General features: G+C 41.1%; 1 protein-coding gene across 1 annotated transcript in view; it reads left to right on the forward strand.

Annotated features, from left to right (window-relative positions):
* Positions 1-542: 542 nt before the first annotated feature.
* The window catches only part of LOC122068827, a gene marked incomplete in the record, with an annotated part of 17205 nt that continues 3747 nt past the window's right edge, over positions 543-14000 (forward strand). The window contains 6 exon segments of the mRNA XM_042632743.1: positions 543-980; positions 5149-5343; positions 5716-5813; positions 6632-6674; positions 6759-6962; positions 7061-7317. Coding sequence (XP_042488677.1) covers positions 801-980; positions 5149-5343; positions 5716-5813; positions 6632-6674; positions 6759-6962; positions 7061-7317 — 977 coding nt within the window.

Here is a 14000-nt window from a genome sequence, read left to right on the forward strand (position 1 = left end):
TCAAATTTTCGAGTGTCCATTTACATCCTTAACTTGAGTAACTTAGACCTTTCTTCCCCCACCAAAGACAATTTGCTTTTAATCCATGTTTTTTAAGTTGTCTTAACTCTTTTCATCATTCTCTAAAAGCCCTCTAAACTTTAGAAACCATCAAAATCATGAATTTCTCCCATTACAACACAGACACAAGGAGTGTAAAATAACCACTTTGCCCTTCTTGGGGTGTGCACCTCTTTGTATGGGCACAAGGCGAGCTCTAGGATAGAAAACACCTGTCTTTTTTTAGTTTTTATTATAATTGGGTCTTGAATAATTCGAATTTAAAATCAAATACCCTTTGATCGAAAACAAATAAATGGATGCGGATGAGAATCAAATTCGGATCTTCAACTATCCTTTTCCATTTTTTTTTTTTTTTTTTTTTTTTTTTTTTTTTAACGACATCTCTAAATTTGAGAGAAGGGTACCTAATACCAATTCTACCACTATTGGACAATTGGTCGAACCGCCGGCCGTGTACAGAGTACAGAGTCTACAGACACCACCACCCGCTATGTATATGTAAAGAGGAACTTTGGAAGCATTTGTTTGTTTGATTGTTTCCGACTTTCCGTTTATTGATGGAAGCGGGATATTACTCATATTAGCAACTGCTCGCAGTAATCAGATCGTGAGTCAGTTCGATCTCGAACAAAGGATATTAGAAGAATCGAAATCGAAATATTGTAGTTTGAACTGCCATTTCTATGATTAGATCCAATTAGAACTCCGAAGATCGAAGAACAAGCACCTGTTCAAGGATGGAGGAAAACACCCAATTACCGAGAAAGAAAGAATTAGAATCAGATTCTGCATCAGAAACAGCACCGGAACCAACTTCAGCCAAAGGGGGTTGGGGAGGTTGGGGAATTTCTCCATTTTCTGTTTTGTCAGATCTTCAGAAAGCAGCTGCAGTTGCAGCCGAGGAGATATCTCGAAATGTATTTCATTCTCAACTTTCTTCTTATAAGAGAAGTTTTATTTTCAGTATCAATGTATCACTTTTCTATGGTTTTTAATTATTGATTATTGCGTTGAAACTATGTTTTTCTATTGGTATTTGATATGGGAATACTTGAATTCCAGATCTGTTGTTTTGTTGTCAAGCTATCGAATTTTTGATAATCTGTTTGAGTTGAATTCATTTTTTCTACTTTTCTTTTATATATATGTAGAAACAAGTGAGAAATTTTCCATACCTTAAGTAATGTTGCTTGATTCGTTCCCCCCTCTTTCCTTTGTGTGAATAGACTTTTCCAGAATCTACTTCATGATCCTTTGCGGCAGGAGCAATCTTGAGGATTTAATGATGATGTATTTTTGGTGGATGTTGATTTTCGGTTAGAGAGATCATTGAGGACTTTTCATGCATGAGTAATTCGAGTAATGGAAATGCTGAAATCGTAGAACTTAGAATATTTGTAACCAATTTATTTGGCTTTGGTTTCATGTCAATTATGCCTTCTTGGTGGCAAGGTTTATCTGTGCTTGTGATTGGGATCTGAGTTCATTATCAACTGGTTCTTCACATGACTATATTGGGACACTCAATCATTCTACTAGTCGTAATACTCAGAGGAGGAACATAATTTGATTGGCAATTGAGTCATATGAAAACCGTTTTCTATCATCCATGGATGCAGGCTGAGTTAACCTTTAGTAGAATTTTACTGGGGTCGTGGTGAGATGCTTGTAAATAAAATTATAGAGGATCTCTAGATTGACATTATTTAGTGTGGGAATTTCTGCATTTTAGTGCTTTTCACTCTTTTTTGTCATCTTTTCATAATTTTGGTGTTTTAGTGTGGTCCTACTCCTTGAACATTTGTACAATTGCAAAAATTGTCACCCTACCATGGAGAGATTGTATATCCTTTATTTCCAATCATAACAGGTCATCTTGTCATGGGTTTGAGCAAGGATTTATAAACATCCCATGTGAAACCATAAATATATGTATATAGATAGACAGAAGAGGGATCCATTGCCTTACTGTGATTATCTTGGAGATGGGAAAAAGAAGCCTAGTTCTTTCTTTGTTTTATTTTGTCAGACAGAACCATTTTCTGTCACGTAGCAGACCATATAGGGCCCAAATTTTGTGGATTGGTATCTCAAGGTCCCCATTCCTATGTGTCGAATTCAGCTCAAACAGAGTTTGTCAAGTAGCAAAATATAGCTCTGAAAATCTAGAGACTACAATTCGTATTGCAGTTGGTATTACATATTAAACAACTACAATTATATGAAACCAGAAAGATAGAAGAGGGATTCATTGCCTTAACATGGTTATCTTGGAGTGGGAAAAAAAAAAGAAGCAGATCAGATGATGCCCAATTTTGTGGACAAGTAGACCTTAAGGTCCCCATTCCTATGTGTCGAGTTCCGCTCAAACAGGGTTCACCAAGAGGCGAAATATAACTCCGAAAATCCAGGGATTACAATTTGTATTGTAATTAGTATTGCATATTAAATACTAAAATTATATTAAATAGTTCACCAACTCTTTCTATGACTTATTTTCTTATTTTTCCATTCCACTATTTGATTTGGACATATTTTCGATTTAATCACCATCCACTATGTCTAGGGCTTTCAAGTTGCATTGTATTACTTCTCACTTGCACAGTCACTGGTCATTTTCAAACAAGACCAATCCTGCTTAATCCAATGATCCTCATGTTTCCACCTAATCACCATCAACTCTGTCTATGGCTTTCAAGTTGCGTTTTATCCCTTCATTTTTTTTTTTCCTCACATGAATATTGTTTCCTTATAGTTCTAACAATCACTCAACCTCAAACTCCTTGATATAAAGATTTGTTGCATCTCATGAATTTGTTTGATAAATCTTAATTTTTGAGGTTAAAAACTTTAAGAGAAAAAAAAAATAAAAAAATTTAGGAAGAATTTCTTCCAGAGGTCCTTTCTATCCTTAAGTCAACATATTGCTTGAGACCCCCTTTCTCATCCAGATTTATCAAATATTATGATCTCGAATAAATGTTTTTGAAGATATGGTGGAAGATTGAAGCTGACAAGCTTAGGCTTAATGGAATTGGGCCAAAAGAAAATTTTTGATTACTATCATCCACTCAGACGATCTTAACGAACATCTTGGGTCTCTCTCTGTAATTATGTTCATTCTTTTCCCCTTTTTTCCCTTTTTTTTTTGAGTGAGATGAAACTTGCGAAATGAATCGATGTTATATTTACGCTTACCCCATCCTTTTTTAGTTTAATTAAATTTCTCTTGTAGTTATTTTTTCCATAATTTTTTCTACAATGACTCGACCTCGAACTTGTCGGGATTTGAGTTACACAAACTTAATTGACATTGTGGAAAACTCCAGTGAAAATAAGAAAGAAATTTTAGGAAGAACTTAATTTCCTGGGTTTTTTCTTTGGGGTTTGTTGCCTTTATTCTGATGGTTTCTTTAGCACTTGCTACCTTTGGGGCTAATTTTTACCCTTATCCTTTTCAGTAAATAATCTTCCTTTAAAAAAAAAAAAAATGAAAAACACAAAATTTCCGATATTGGTTTGAACAAACTTTCTGGGTGACACAAGATATGGTCAGATTGGGTATTCCACCAAAAGTGGGAATGACCCAAATGATTACTCCTTGTGGCCCAAATTAGCAGGCTATCTTGTACACATTTGGCCGGAGGCGCATTCTATATTTATCGCTTCAATGAGAGTGATATTTTTAATGGCTATTATTATGATAATTAACTTGTTGAAATGATGTTACACTTTTTCGTTAAAATGTGTTCGGCAAGTTATTTGTCAAACAGTTGACATTATATAATTTCATTCGTACTTGAATTAATTAAGAGGTTAGTACTTACTACAATGAAAGAATTCTGCAGAAATACCTGCATAATAGGTGGTCATTACACATGTTTTATGGAAATGGTTCTTATAGCATAATGTTTTTGAATTTGAACTTGTGTGCATCAAAAGTATGAGATGTCTTGCTGAATAAGGTGTGGTTGATGAAATAGATATGGCACTCTTAAGAAGGTGTTAGAGAGTTGCAGTGTAGGAAATGGTTCTGCCATAACCCAAAAAAAATGTGGTTGCTTCTCCTTTAGCTAGGTTGTTCATTTAGAGAAGGAATGCAATGTTTTTGGGAATCAGATGGAATCAGTTCATAAGGAGGCTGCTAAGGCCTATGGGTTTGGTGTTTTTCTGGGATTCTCTTTGTGAGGATACCTATGTACAGGATATCTGTAGAGACTGGCAAGGCTATTTCTTTTCTTTTCTGTTCATTTGTTAGCCCAGCTGGGGTAGACATGCACTTAGGCGGGAACTGTGGTTAGGAAACCGCCCATCCCATAAGACTTTACTGTCTTATTTCTTGTGTGCCATTTGTTTTATGTTTGTTTCTTGTTAGGTCTAGCACTTTATTGTCTTTTTCCACTTATCATGTGAGAAAGGCATACTCAGATTCTCAGGATGTGTGAATAAATTTTTTTATTTTTTATTTTTTATTTTTTTATTTTTTTCCATATGAGCGTGTATAATATATTATGGAAGGAGCTGGGAGGTTCGATTACCTAGGCAACACTGCCTTGGGTTGCCAATGCAATTTGACAAAACTAGATTGAGTATCTCATTCTGATATATTTAAAAAAAAAAAAAATTTGTTGGATTTGTGTTTGTATATTCAATTGTTCATTGGTGTTTGTGGATAAAAATCATTTATGGACACTTTTCGCTCTAGCATACTCTAGACAGTTGATAGCAAGTACTTCCACTTCATATTTTTTCAATAGTCCTGGATGCTTTAATTTTTTGACTAGGGTCCTTGTAATGTTGTTTGTTCTCACATTTTGTGCGGTTCCAAACAGAAAATTCATTCCCCTGACTGTTTATCTTCAATGTTCCAAAAAGGAAAAAAGAAAAGCAACTTCAAAATTAGCAAAAAAAAAAAATCCAATTTTTTTGGTCGGACCGAAATTGCAAAACGAGAGGCATACATTCAATGTTTTTGCTTGATTTTATGTATATTATAAATCCAATCTCTTTGTCTATTTGCAAAGTGGTTGTAAATTCAATAATGTTGTATACTTAAGTGACATTGACCCAATTTTGTGGACTTAGGCTGCTGCGGTTGCCAAGAATGCTGCAAAGGGAATTTCAGATATTCAGAATATAAATCCTGACTTAGAATCTGAAAAGGAGGGAGAAATGGAGGGATCAGCAAGTGAAGGGAAACATGAAGAAGATAATGACATAATGCGGAAGTCAGCCCTGGATAAATTGGAGAAAGCCAGTGAGGAATCTTTTCTGGGCCAGGTAAGAAAAACTTCCAATTTTCTATATATATTCCTGGCACCTGATATTCTACTGCTTGTAAATCTCACTGTTTTTCACGTAAGTAGTCCTGTACCCTAATGCAGCTTCTGTTTGTCTCTGCTTTTATTCCCTATATGCTACTACATCACTGCTCTCTCTAGGGACTTACTATTTAATATATTGTGTGGACTGCATATTGCAGATATAAGCCACAACATACCTACTCAAAGCCTTTTGGACTATGCTGCTTTTTGTATATGCTAGTTGCATTTTTTTACAGTGAATTGCTTTAGCTATTGTAGGTGTATTTTGAAATTTTGTGTATTGTGTCGATTATGAATCTTTTCTTTCTATCTATCCTCTGGTTTTCAGGGTCTTATGGTTTTCGACAAATCTGTGGAAAATTTTGCTTCAGGAGCATGGCAAGCATTTGGCAGTGCTTGGAAAGGGGGTTCCGACTTGGTCCACAAGTAAGTACGCATTTTTAACCTTGTTTGACTTGGATAATTTACTCTCTCACTCTTTTATTGTTGTGATGACTGGTAAGAAAAGTTACGCTGTAGAAAACAAAAATGGTAGACTTTGTGATTGAGATAAGCATTGCATTTATTGTTTGGGCAGTCATTGGGCCTTTGAGATAATTGAAACTGATATGCCTGAAGTCACAAGCTGTGCTGATTTCTTTGTAGGCCTTAAAATGTTCTATATTCTGTTGGTGTGTCTTGGTGAACAAATATTACAAGCCTGCTTCTTAACATTATATTTCTGGCTCAATGCAATGAATTTACTTCAATGAAGTAAATACTTATTTGCTAAATGTGTCATTGAAAAAACTTGGAGCTCAATTCTGTGGTTAGATTTGTGTATATATGGATTCTGTTGCAATAGAGGACTTTTTATTATTTCATATAATGTCTCTGGTGAGTCTCATAAAGGTAGGATTGGACTCGGAACATTAGACTTTGTGTTAGATGCAAAACATGGATAGAGGTTTTCATATGTTTCATTTGGTTACCTTCTTTATTAGTTTATTTGCATAACATTGTTTAGTATTGATTAATGTTACATGCATATTCAAGTTATATAATTTCTGATGTGTTTATCCTGTGAATTGATGCATTTGAAGCTGAGTGAGATAATTGAGGATTTCTGTGGGAAGAACCATATGAGTGTTTATGTATTTCATAGTCATTTGTTCTATGGACTGCTTTTGGACTTCATATCTTGCATTATAAGAGCAGTTGCTGCTGGTAGTTCTACTAATTAATTATTTTCCTGTGCTTTGTAGGCTTGAGCATTCTGCTGTAACTTCTGCTCCATCTCTAATAGAGGTTTGCACTCTGGTTGTCAAATTTGCTTCTTAGGAGTGTCAGACATTCTTAGCATGTTTTTTTCTTCATTTTTTTTTGTTACAGTCCGGAAAAGCTTTTACATCGAGGGGAATAGAAGTGCTTGAACGTGTGGGTAAAGAGACCATGGATCTACTGATAACTGAGACTGGTATTGAAGTTGAAAAGAATTCCATGAAAGATGAGCAATCAACTGATGATGAGAAACTTTTTGAGGAAGTAACATTTGACCGATGCTTTTATATTTATGGAGGTCCAGAACATCTGGAGGTAAATATCTTTTGCTTTCAAAGATGCGCTTTCCCTGGATGCATCAGTGCATTTAATTATGACATTTTATGGAAGTTGAAACTTGTGGTGTATTTCAGGAACTGGAGGCATTGTCCAACCATTATGCTTTGTTGTTTAACCGGAGAAAAGCAAAATTATCGTCAGAAGAAAAGTCTCTCTATGATGGGAAGCTTAGACAAGTTCATCAAATTTTAAGTTTAAGTTCTGAAATTGATGGAAGTGGTGTGGACTCAGACAAAGGAAAGAAAGTCGAGACAACTGAAGGGGGAAGTGCTGGTGAGATGATAATTTTACGTGATTCAAGTGTCAGCAAGGCTGCTAATATGGCTGTCGGGTAACAAAACTTGTACAGAGTCTTCTGTTTTTTAGGCTTGCTTCTACTGGCTCATCATGATTATTCTTTTTTTTTTTATTTATTATTATTTTTTATTAATCATTGGGATGCCTAAAGAAATGCTACTTTCTGTCCAAGTTCTGGTGTATGCAACATTATATATGCTTCAAAGGGTTTGAATTTTCTTTATGTTTCCTTATGCTTGGTGCAGTTAATACAATAACTGGTGCTAAATGATTTGAAAGAGATCAATACCGCTAATGATGCAGTCATTCTGTGAGATTATGAATGGACTTATCTCTTTGATTGGCTATAGGTCATTAGGTTTAATGACCTGTTAAATAAAAACCAGTAGACGAGTGGGAAGGTAGTTCCTTTTATGCCAATGCCAAAATAGTGGATTAGCAGCAGTCATTTGTTACAAACTAGACCAACTAGGACCTTCTCCTTGAGGAGCATGTTCCCCAAGAAGATATTGTGAATTCAACTAGAAAGTGTGCAGACGGTTCAAGTGGCAAATGCTTTAGCCATGGCGGTTAGTATGTAATATATATGCAGATGTCTCATCTGGTGCCACAGGATCCATATATTTGTGGCGGGGCCCCCTACAGCTCGCCATGTGTCTCAAAGTACTGAAGTAGAGTATCTGGACCTAAAGAAGTAGGCTTCCTACCTAAAAGATTGATCAGATGACTTTTAACCCTGACCGAATCCCCTGACTGAATGCTCCCTTCGCCTCCTCCAATGGCCTCTGCCGTCGGAAACTTCCCTGCTCCTCTCCAACCTTCGCCCCCCCACCCCCTCCCCCCTCTCCTATCGAACCTGCAGAAAACCGCTCCTGGACCTCCGTAGTCACCTCCACTCGTCCTTCCTCCTCCCCTCTTTCACCTACCTTACCTCCTACTGCATGTCACTCTTTGCATTTCCATCCTCCGACCACCCACATCTCTATCCTGGTGGGTCTCTGCCCACCTGGACTCCTTGCCTCTAAAATCTCCAAATGGAGAAATTGTGTCGTCGGGTCCTTCCTTGGTGGTAGACCTCCCTTCTTTGTGGTCAAAACCTCACTGCTTAACCAATGGAAACCCGTCGGCACTATCTCCTTCTTCATGTTGGAGAATGGTACGTTTGTATTTAACTTCGCTGCCACCAATGACCGCAGCGTTGCCATTGATGGAGGTCCGTGGTACGTCGGAAAATTTTCCTCCATCAATGGGATGAATACCTATCATTCTCCAAATCTGAACCCAAGTCCATTCCCCTTTGGGTCATTTTCCCCAACCTCCCCCTCCATTTTTGGTGTGTTAAAGGCCTCAGTCTCATCAGTTCCATCATAGGCAAACCTCTTTACTCCGATAAGAGAACAAAGGTTATGGATCGGCTGTCCTATGCTAGAGTTTGTATTGAAGTCAAAGCCGATCAGATTCTTCCCTCAAAGATCACTGTCATGGATGGCGAAGGCTTCTCCTTCGATCAAGAAGTCAAATATGATTGGTTGGCCCCAACATGCACTCTATGCAAATGTTTTGGGCATACAACCGCCCTCTGCATAAAAAATAACTCTGTTGTCGAGGATGAAGCTATCCGCCCCTCAACTGATGATCCAAATGCTCTCGGTTCATTGTGCATACTTATAAAAGAAAAAATAGAAAGAAAAAAAATTCAGATCAAAGTACAAATCCGCCGCCGGCGAGTAGCCCTACCGCTGCAATTGATGGAAACTCTCCTGATCCTCAGACCGTTGGTCTCCCCTGTAATGCTTTGACTGCTGGTCCAAACCAGTTCTCAAGCCTTTTGCTTAACGATGACGTTGATGGATCTTATGAGAATCATGCCTTTCTCGCCTCTTCTTCCCTGCCTGCCCCCTCTATTGGTTCTAACCTTGCTTCTTCGGTGAATCCCCCTCTGAACTTGGTGTCCTCTGGTTTCCTCCCTCCTCTGCTGCTCCCTCTCCCACCTAGCGCCATTCCATTGGCCACTTCTCCGCCTCCTTCCCACTTCTCCTTTTGTTCTCTGTCTCCTGCTCCTTTATCTGAAACCTCGACTTTTCCTAGACCTAACCCTGAAACCTCTGAACCGTACGTCCCAACTAAACCAATTGAACCATCTGAACCGCGTTTCTATCCTCTGAACAACTTCATTCCAATTCAACTCTTAAATAACTTTTCAAAATTTCCCTCGAACCACCCTCTCTACCTGGGTAACATTTACAACCAAACCCAAGCCCCATCCAACTGCTCCATGTCTTTGGACCGACCCAACCAACCTTCTCCTATCCATCCTCGCCAACTTGACCTGACACCTGCTCCTTACCTGCCCGTTCCTCTTGCTGCCACGGAAGCTCCGACTGCTACTGCTACTTGCTTGCCCTGCTCCGACTCCGTTATCGTTGATGGCTCCCTGAGTTCCACGGCGCCATTCACGACCTCAGGTGATCTCCCACCTTGCTCCTTGGTGACTCGAGACCCCCGTCTCCACTGTCGCCATGCTCTGCTGCTCCGACGAGGCCCCCGCCTCCTTTGGTGACCATCGTCCCCCATCCTGTTGCTGATCCTGATCCTGATGCTGCGATTTTTCTATTCGTCGATTGTGATCCTATAGTCTCTCTCCACCTGACTTGCGGCATCCCAGCCAATGATGCGCCTTGCTCGCCCTTGCGAGTCATCTCCAACATTCTGCTCCCATTTTTGATCCCCTGATCAGCCCTGTCGGATTGACCTTAGAAGGTCCTACCGTTTGCTTCGTCAAGAAGCTGGCCTTCGAAGGTCCTACCGCAAGCTCCTCCAAAAATTTGGCCTTGGAAGGCCCTGACTCCAGCTTCACCAACTCTACTTCCCTCTCTGTTTGCACTTCTCAACTGACAGAGCCTCCTCTTTTGGCCTTGGAAGGCACTGTTAATCCCACTCAGAATTTGGGTGATCCCTTGATGCCTCCAATTACACCAGTTGGATTACCTCTTCACAATTCTGATTTGGCCTTGGAAGGCCCTACCGCAAGCTACATCAATGCCTCTATCAGCATTTCTTACCTGACAGAAGACCATGTTTTTTCCTTGGATGGTCTTGCTGACTCTACTGGGCTCCTTTCAGATGATGCTCAGTGTTGCACCACCCTGGGGGCTGTGAACTCCGATTCATCTCGCCCTGCCATCACCCCTCCCCCCAATCATCCTTCAAACCTATTATCCTAAGACCCTACATTATCCAATACCCCCTCCCCCTCTCCTTCCCTTAGCCTCACTTGCCAACCCTCATCCTTCCTTAACTCCCCTAGCCGGCCCACTCACCCTCCTTTGCCTATCTCTTGGGATTCCAAAAAGAAGAAAACTCTGCACCCAGCCTCCAAAGCCTCCTTGCGTTCCAAATCAAACCACACTTCTAAATCTAAGCCAGTGCCAACCATAATCTCAAGCAAAAAACCTCATCCAAGCTTGCCTCCTCAGGTCCTCCCTCCCGCTCTTCCGAGCATTTGTTGCCCTCTTCCTCTAGTTCTAAATGACTCCCTAGACCGTCTGGAATGTCCGTGGTCTCAACTCCTTATCTAAGCAAGCTGAGATCCGTTCTCGGATTCGATCCTCCAAGTCTAACCTCTGCTTCCTTCTTGAAACCTGAGTCCTAGAAGCAAATGCCTCTCGTATTGCTTCTTCCATTGCTCCCTCTTGGTCCTTTGCTACTAATTATCTCCACAGCCCTAATGGTAGAATTTGGATTCTCTGGAACCCTTCATATCTCTCTATGTACCCCCTCTCCTCCTCGGACCAAGTCATTCACCTCTCTATTTCCCACTCTTCTGGATCATTCATCTATTTCTTCTCGGTCATCTATGCCCTCAACCTTGCCTCTCGTAGGCTTCCCCTTTGGTCTGATCTCCTCTCCTTTGCCCCCACCACGGGCCCTAGACCCTGGGGGATTGGGGGTGATTTTAATGTTATCCGTTCCAGCCATAAGAAACATGGAGGCAACCCCAGTGACTCTTTAGCTGTTGACTCTTTCAATGATTGCATTGATGATCTGGATCTCAATGATCTTAGATGGTCTGGTACCAAGCTTACTTGGCATAACCGAAGAGTTAGCAATCTTCGTGTTGCCTGTAAGCTAGATCGTGCTCTGGTCAATGAAGTTTGGCTTGGATCTTTTCCTTCTTCCCATGCCTATTTTGATCTTCCTAGAGTTTCTGATCATAGCCCCATTGACATTCATGTTCTTCCCTTCTGTTCCTTTGGCCCTAAGCCCTTCAAATTCTTTGATATGTGGACTTCGCACCCGGACTTTCTCCCCATTGTCCATGATACCTAGTCCATTCCCATTTCCCCTTCCCTCTCCCCGCTCATCGCTTTTGCCAAAAAGCTCAAATCTGTCAAAGCTGTCCTTAAGCACTAGTACTCTACTGCCTTTGGCAACATCTCCTCCCGTGTCTCCTCTTGTCGAGAAATGCTCCTTGCCATCCAAGCTAGAATCCAGCTTGATCTGAGGATCCTTATCCTGGCCTTGGAGGAGCAATCCACTGCTTCTGAGCCCTCCTTGCCCAAAAGGCCAAGAAGAGAGTTTCCTTAGGCAGAAGGCCCGTATCAAGTGGTTAGATTTGGGTGATTCCAATTCTGCTTTCTTTCATCGTTCTCTTAAAGCCAGACACAATGCCAACACCATTCCAAGGCTCATCTCTCCTTCTGGTGTCCAGCTCCATAATCCAGATGAAATTAAAGCTAAAGTTGTTTCTCATTTTATTGGTATCTTCTCCCAGCCTAACCCTCCCCCCTCCTATTCCCCCCTCCTCTTAAACAAGCTGGTTTCTGAGGATCTTATCCCTTCCTTGCTCTTCATCCCCTCTGACGAGGAAATCCTTTCTGCCATCCTCTCTCACAAGGCCAATAAGTCCCCTGGCCCTGATGGCTTCAGTATGGGTTTCTTCTCCTCTTGTTGGAATATCATTCGTAATGGTCTCATCCTTGCTGTGAGAAGCTTCTTCTTCAATCCTTCTCAAATAAGCGGAATTAACCATACCTTCCTTTGTCTCATTCCTAAAAAGGAAGGCGCTGATTCCATGAATGACTTCAGGCCAATCTCGCTTTGTAATCTCCTCTACCAATTCATTGCTAAAATCTTGGCTAATCGGATTAGGAAAGTCATTGATTCTCTGGTGAGCCCAAATCAATCTGCCTTCATTGTTGGGAGGAGTATCGTTGACAACATCATTCTTTGTCATGAGATTGTTAGGGGGTTTGATTGGAAAAATCATTCCCCCTCCTCTCTCCTCAAAATTGATATTCATAAGGCTTTTGATTCCATCAGCTGGGATTTTATCTCTAATGCCTTGCTCCAAATGTCCTTTCCCCCCCTTCCTTTGTCCATTGGATCCTTTGTTGCATTTCCACCCCCGGTTTCTCTGTTCTAGTTAATGGTAGCCCCGCTGGCTACTTTCCTTCAGGTCGGGGTATCCGCTAAGGCTGTCCTCTCTCCCCCTTTCTTTTCTCGCTCTCTCTCGAGGTCCTGTCTCCCTCTATCCAATCGGCCTCTGATCTTCATCTCATCTCTCCCATCCCCAAGTGCAAGTCCCTTTGTCTCACTCATCTGGCATTTGCTGATGACATCATGATATTCTCTAAAGCTGATCCTCTTTCCATCACTTCCATTATGTCCTCCCTCCATTCCTTTGAATCCCTCTCAGGTCTTCGTATCAACCTCCTTAAATGTAATCTCTTCCTCTTTAGAGTCTCCCCTGGAACTCAATCCCTCCTTCTTGGTATCACTGGGTTCTCCTTGGGCTCCCTCCCAGTCAAATATCTGGGCCTTCCCCTCAATTCTTGTAGGCTCTCGGCCCATCTCTACTCCCCCTTGCTTGATCTCCTCAGAACGCATTGTGTCTGGCTTTAAGAGAACGATGAAAGAAAGCAGAATTGGAATCACCCAAATCTAACCACTTGATACGGGCCTTCTGCCAAAGGAAACTTTCTTCTTGGCCTCTTGGGCAAGGAGGGCTCAGAAGTAGTGGATTGCTCCTCCAAGGCCAGAACAAGGATCCTCAGATCAAGCTGGATTCTAGCTTGGATGGCAAGGAGCATTTCTCGACAAGAGGAGACACGGGAGGAGATGTTGCCAAAGGCAGTAGAGTACTAGTGCTTAAGGACAGCTTTGACAGATTTGAGCTTTTTGGCAAAAGCGATGAGCGGGGAGAGGGAAGGGGAAATGGGAATGGACTAGGTATCATGGACAATGGGGAGAAAGTCCGGGTGCGAAGTCCACATATCAAAGAATTTGAAGGGCTTAGGGCCAAAGGAACAGAAGGGAAGAACATGAATGTCAATGGGGCTATGATCAGAAACTCTAGGAAGATCAAAATAGGCATGGGAAGAAGGAAAAGATCCAAGCCAAACTTCATTGACCAGAGCACGATCTAGCTTACAGGCAACACGAAGATTGCTAACTCTTCGGTTATGCCAAGTAAGCTTGGTACCAGACCATCTAAGATCATTGAGATCCAGATCATCAATGCAATCATTGAAAGAGTCAACAGCTAAAGAGTCACTGGGGTTGCCTCCATGTTTCTTATGGCTGGAACGGATAACATTAAAATCACCCCCAATCCCCCAGGGTCTAGGGCCCGTGGTGGGGGCAAAGGAGAGGAGATCAGACCAAAGGGGAAGCCTACGAGAGGCAAGGTTGAGGGCATAGATGACCGAGAAGAAA

The sequence above is a fragment of the Macadamia integrifolia genome, unplaced genomic scaffold (assembly GCF_013358625.1).
Source record: "Macadamia integrifolia cultivar HAES 741 unplaced genomic scaffold, SCU_Mint_v3 scaffold46, whole genome shotgun sequence".
NCBI classification, from domain to species: Eukaryota; Viridiplantae; Streptophyta; class Magnoliopsida; order Proteales; family Proteaceae; genus Macadamia; species Macadamia integrifolia.